A 6,779-nucleotide genomic window follows, 5' to 3' on the forward strand; every position below is an offset into this window, starting at 1 on the left:
TCCGACTCGTCCCTCTGGCTCCGTCAGGCTCCTTCATCCCTTCGGCTCCTCCTCAGTCCTCTGTCGCTCCGGCTCCACCGTGGCCTTTCGGATCCACGCCTCCGCATCAGTCGCTGGCGCCATCTGCTCCGCCTTGGCCCTCTGGATCTTCCCTCCGTCGGCTCCACCGTGGACTGCCATCATGGCTGTGGCCTGGGTCTTGCTTGGCCCCTCCTGCTCCAAGTCCTTCCTGTTGCCTCCCTGGTTCCTCCCTCCATCGTCACCACCCTGGACTCTGTCTGCCGGCCCCCTTCCGGGTGTCCGTCCTCCTCCCCTTACCTCCTCCCAAGTTCCCACCCGTGCCCCCCCTCTGTTGTTATACGGCGCGAGGATGCACCTTCCGGGAGGGGGGTGATATGTCACGCCCCTGGACTCATTCTGTGTGTTTTTCCCTCTCTGCATGCTCCATGACCCAGTTTTCCTATGTTAATTGTTTCATTTGTTCCAGGTGTGTGTTGTCAATTACCCCATGTATTTAAGGTCCTGTCTGTGCTTTCTGAGTTTGTCCGGTATTGAATGTTCATCTTTCCCCGCTACGTGTGTGTTCCTAGTTCCGTTGGATGTTTATTAAAGTCTGTTTTTGTGAAGTCTACTCCACGTCTCCTCGTTCCTCGCTCCGTGCTCCTCACAGTAGCGGTTCGTGACATTTGTGTGCATTTGGCGGAAAAGGAAACTTTCTTAAATAAATAAAATGTATCTATCTACCTATCTCTCTAATTTATTTAATTATTTATATTTATTAATTATAATAATTATATTTAATTTAACAATGCAATAATTTGCTGTAAAGGAATGATTTCATTTGCATTTTGTTTTATTTTAAAAGATTAAATAGTTGGATTTTTGAAGATAAAATTGTATTAAATGATAAAACTGAATTTAGAACAATTAAAACAAATAACAGAATTTTGGAAAAAATAAAATAAAAACAATACAATGAAATATACTGTATGTATATAAGTGTTGCAATAAATTATTATTCATTATTTTACATTTGAATAATTATTACATTTTACATTTTTTGATTTGAAAGGTTTTATGAATTAAATTGATTGACATGCTTTTTTTATCTAATTTAATTAAACCAATAAAACCAAATCCAGAAATAGAAACAGAAAACCCAGAATTTTAGGAAAAACATATAGCCCTGTATGCAATATGATTTTATCCGATTGACTATTATCCAAAGAATATTGTTTGATAGGAGGGATTCATGATGTCATCAGAAAAGGAAAGTCGTTTCAGAGGTGGAGCAACACTACAGAGAAACTGTTTTGTGTTTTTGTATAAAAAGCACTGATGGTTTGTGCTCATTGAGACCAGGAGCGAGTCTGAAGACAATAAACCAGGTCAGGAGTGATTTACTGTCACTTTAAGTCGATGAAATGCAATTTGGAGGCAGTGAAGTGAATCTGAACGCGCAGGTCATAATGAACTTACACACAAACACCATCATTACTATGAAAAACACTGACAATAACGCACTATTCATTTCACGCTGGCTGGAATTTTATTTTCCAGATTTTCTCAGGCTCTGGTTTTATTACAGCAATATAAAGAATAATTTCATTCAGATTTCACATCATAATAATTATCTGCCGCCGTCTTTGCTTACAGTTCCGTTACTAAACGAGTCAAAGAAACACAGCAGGCACAAATAAAATTAACACCGCATGCAGTTACAAAACAAACCCACACAATCTCAAAATAAATGAGGTATCAGATTATTTTGCGTAATTAAACAGACTGCAGCACATTCAACTGCAAAAGAGTAACTGCAAGTTTAAATACTCACTTCAAGTTTTATTTAATATTTACATATGTATTGAAATTGGTTTACTGTATGTTTTTTTCATATTTCAATACACATGAAGTAGAGGACCATTGTCATATTGTGCCGATACTAAAAAAATCAACATAGTGAATATGTTAAATAATGTTCTTAGTCTTTCTTTCCTGTGATGGGGCAGATTTTATGCATAATGAAGGCCTTTTAATCACTTTCAATCATGTCTGAGATACATTGTGACTCTTTATTTTGAAATGTTTGCACTATACTACTTCCAGCAGGTCGTTCAAAAAGATGAGAGAAATATGGGAACCAAAGAATTAATAATAACAAAAAAATTTATAATACTGGATTTTTAATCATAAACAAGCCTGAAATACACAGGGAATCTTAATTTGCAATGTCTATGCTTTACTACTTTAGCTGCTCATTCAAAAAGGCGAGAGACATGAAATATGCATATTCTAATATAAAACCATAATGTAAACATTGTCAATCGTAAGCGATCATTAGGCATGAATGTGTGGCATTCACTGATTGTGAACTGGGCACAAATCAAGCACAAATAAAATAAGTTTTATTTAAAGCCCCAAAACTGTTTCTCTGTAGTTTTGCTCCGCCTCTGAAACGACTTTGTTTTTCTGTTTTTCATCAATGCCTCTCATAAAACTGTCATAAAGAGACACAATGGATAATTTCGCCTCTCATATACAGCCATATGAAATCTGTTTGACTTTCTCCCAAACTCTGTGTTTTCTGTTTCGATGATATTTCTGGATTCTGGTTTAACTGTTTAATTAAACTGTAATAATCAAAAAGCATGTCTAATCAATTTAATTCATAAAACATTTAATATTTAAAAAATAATAATTACATTTAAAATAATTCATTAAAATGTGAACAATAATAGGGCCATATGAAATTACTTTTTTCTAAATTGTGATCCTGGAGCACAAAACCAGCCTTAAGTCGCTGGGGTATATTTGTAGCAATAGCCAACAATACATTGTATGGGTCACAATTATAGATTTTTCTTTTATGCCAAAAATCATTAGGATATTAAGTACAGATCATGTTCCATGAAGATATTTTGTAAGGTTCCTACTGTAAATATATCAAAACTTAATTTTTGATTAGTAATATGCATTGCTAAGAACTTCATTTGGACAACTTTAAAGATGATTTTCTCAATATTTAGATTTTTTTGCACCCTCAGATTCCAGATTTTCAAATATTGTTCTATCCTAACAAACCATACATCAATGGAAAGATTATTTATTAATCTTTCAGATGATGTATAAATCTCAATTTTGAAAAATTGACCCTTATGACAGGTTTTGTGGTCCAGGGTCACAATTATACTTGAATTTTCCCAAATTTAGTATTTTCTGTTTTCAGTTTTCTGGATCCTGTGTTTTATGATTTAATTAAAAAATGAATTTGCTCAAACCAAATGTCAGATGTGTCAAGGCCTGTCTGGAGAGGATCTGAACTCACTTGCTCTTCCCTTTGTAGACGGTGGCGTAGGATCCCTCGCCGAGCTTCTCCAGCTTCTCGTACGAATCTGCTTTCCCGAACTTTGGGCTCGTGGGCTGAAACAGAGCAGAGAGAGACGCTTTTATTACAGGATCCGTGTGTCGCCGCAGCAGATGTGAGGTCAGCTGGGGATTCTGGGTCAGATCCGGGATTCTTCCAGCAGGAAGTCTCTGTATTAACGAGCCTGTGCTGTTTAACTGGAGCTGATGAATTGCTTCCTGTTAAACAGGAAATGAGCTCTGCAGGCTTTTACTGTGAGCGCTTTGAGTGCAGGTGAACTTTACTACAAAAAAACTCCAGTGGGTCTCATTCACTAACGCTGAATGAATCTGTGCAAGAAATTAATGCTTTTATTCATCAAGGATGCATGAAATTGATCAAAAGTGCCAGTAAAGACATTTATAATGTAACAAAAGATTTCTGTTTCAAATAAATGCTGTTCTTTTGAACTTTCTGTTCATCTGTGAATCCTGGAAAAAAAAATTAATCACAGTTTCCACAAAAATATTGTGCAGCACAACTGTTTTCAACATTGATAATAATAATAAATGTTTCTTGAGCAGCAAATCAGCATATTATTATGATTTCTGAAGATCATGTGACACTGAAGACTGGAGTAATGATGCTGAAAATACAGCTGCGCATCACAGAAATAAATTACAGTTTAACAGATATTCACATAGAAAACAGCTGTTTTACATTGAAATAATATTTCACAATTTTTACTGTATTTTTACTTTTACATTTTAACATACATACATCATATAAGACACTAATTTTAATTTGAAGAGGAAACTGGTTAATTTTTGTGCCGTTTTCATCTTCATCAGGATGTGACGTTTTCTAACACCTGTATTACACTGGTGACTCATCTGTGTCTCATAATTATTCATGAGAATGCGTGTCTTCATCCAATGAGAAGATGCTGCTCTTAATTATTCATGACAGCATGTGTTAATTTCCTATTACAGAAGCTTCAGACTGTGAGATCACCTACAGTAAGAGACATGTTCTTAGATCAAAAGTGAATGCTTGTTTTCGCTTTATAAGAGTAATAAAAACTAATTAACATTTTAAAAATAATTTAAAAATTAAATTAAATACAAATAATACAATTAATAAATTATATAATCATATTAATATTTTACATTAACAATAATAATAATAATAATCTTTATTTTCTATAGCGCCTTCAAATGTTATATCTCAAAGAGCTTTACATAAACAAATAAAACATCAAAATACACCATATAAAGATTATAAAATAAGCAAAAAAAGGAAACATGCATTCAAAACACTTAAAAATAAAATAATATTAAATTAATATAAAAATTCAAATAAAAGCTACCCTAAAGAAATTAGTTTTAAAAATGTTAAGAGATTTCGCTTGCCTTATTTTTTTATTTTAAAAATAAAATTTATTTAATTTATTTAAAAAAAAAAAAAAAAGTTTATTTTAATAGTACCTTAAATGACTATTCAGTTACATTTTTGTATTTAGATTTTTTATTTCAAAATCTTTTATATTTCTTTTTTATAGTGCTGTCAAACAATTAATCGCATCCAAAATAAACGTTTTTGTTTACATAACATATGTGTGTGTGCTGTGTATATTTACACATGCATGTATATATTTCAGAAAAATATGTTATGTTTATATATTAAATATATTTATTTATAATATAAATTATATGAATATAAATACAGACATGTAAAAATGTTCTAAATACAGTATATGCTGTGTGTGTGTGTATTTATATACACATAATAAATATAGACAGAGCACACACACATAAATCATGCAAACAAAAACTTTTATTTTGCATGCGATTAATCGTTTTACAGCACTAATTTTTTATAATTCCACATTATGATTTTATTTGTTTTAAGTAACTTTTTTATTTCGTTTTTTTTTTTATGATTTTAGTTGTTTTTAGCAAGCGTTTTATTTATTTAGATTTTTTTATTTAAAAATTGTTTGTTTTAATTTTATATGATGATTTGTTTTGTTTCTAGTAAGTATTATATTTATTCTCAGAGTAATATGTACAGTAAAATGCAACTCAAAGGTCTTCATGAAGGGCTGAAGAGCAAATGCACAGCGGCAGTGATGCTGGTGAAAACGCAGCGTTTCTTCAGTAATCAGGTTTGTAGCCTGATCCTCCGCAGCGATCGGTGTGAAAGATTAGCGGACTCTTCCCGGATAAGCGCTTGCTCCGATGCAGCTGTAACCGCAAACCCAACACCAGACACCAGCAGTCTCTAAATATCACCTCAGCACGGCCTTTATTATCCTGATCGAGGCGTCGGGAGGGCAGGGGCCCTGTGGAGAACAGGTTTGAGTGGATTTTCTAAGTAAGAAGGTCTGTGGGAGGATAAGGAGAAGGGTGTGATGGGAAAGAGGTCAGGCTCTCTCTCTCTCAGCATCCTTCATTTTTCTCTCTCAGGTCAAACGTGTCTTGATTTTGGAGTTACATACTTTAGAAAGCATCTAGTCTCTTTTTAAATTAAATTGAAATAAATATAGTAATTGTACAAAATGCTGTATGTAAGGTTCAACAAAGTGGGGTCTACAAAAATAGCTAATTAATAAAATAATAATGTAAATAGAATAAAGATAAATCATTTTAAAATAAAAAGAAACTAAATAAACGTACTAAAAATTAATAAAATCATTAAAAAGTACAATTAAAATTAAAAAAAATTAAAAAATGCAAAATAAAACTATTACTGAAAATGAATAAAATCATTAAAAAGTAAAATTAAAACAAATAATTTTAAAATAAAAAATCTAAATGAACTAAAAATGAATAAAATCATACAGTAAAATGAAAAACAATTAAAAAATAAACTCACAAAAAATGAATGAAAAAATTAAAAGTAAAATAAATATAAAAAAAATAGAATTAAAATGAACCAATTTAAAATAAGAATTCAAAATAAAAAAGTACAAAAATTAATAAAATCCCCAAAAATAAAACAAATAATTATAAAGATTAAAAAATCTAAATAAAACACTTACTAAAATGTATAAAACCTTTTTTTTATCCGAAGAAATAAATAAATAAATAAATTTCTGAATAAATAAAAACAAAATAAAAATTAAACACTTATTTAAAAAGATATCTGAGATATCGTAATTGTATACCTGCATGTAATACGACTATTAACCAACATCAGAGAAGCGTGAACGTGAAAGTGTTGATAAATTATTGATATATTAACAACTTAATATTTTAGCTCGAAGGGGATCAGCAGACAAAAATGTTTTGGAATCCCTGAAGTAGTATGTGTTCAATAGTTCACTAAGACATGTCTAATGACCATTATAATAAAAACAAAATAAGCCCCAAGAAGCTGTGGTTTACAGTGAATTTATAACAGCTAAGGGGCGTTGTTAGGCACGACGTGAAGC

General features: G+C 32.1%; 1 protein-coding gene across 1 annotated transcript in view; it reads right to left on the reverse strand.

The window, feature by feature from the left end:
- The window catches only part of cdk14 (cyclin dependent kinase 14), a 122,569-nt gene that overhangs the window by 114,538 nt on the left and 1,252 nt on the right, over positions 1-6,779 (reverse strand). The window contains exon 2 of the mRNA XM_016466858.1: positions 3,326-3,420. Coding sequence (XP_016322344.1) covers positions 3,326-3,420 — 95 coding nt within the window. The remainder of the gene's footprint in view (positions 1-3,325; positions 3,421-6,779) is intronic.

The sequence above is a fragment of the Sinocyclocheilus anshuiensis genome, unplaced genomic scaffold (genome assembly GCF_001515605.1).
Source record: "Sinocyclocheilus anshuiensis isolate Anshui unplaced genomic scaffold, SAMN03320099.WGS_v1.1 scaffold480, whole genome shotgun sequence".
Lineage (NCBI taxonomy): Eukaryota > Metazoa > Chordata > Actinopteri > Cypriniformes > Cyprinidae > Sinocyclocheilus > Sinocyclocheilus anshuiensis.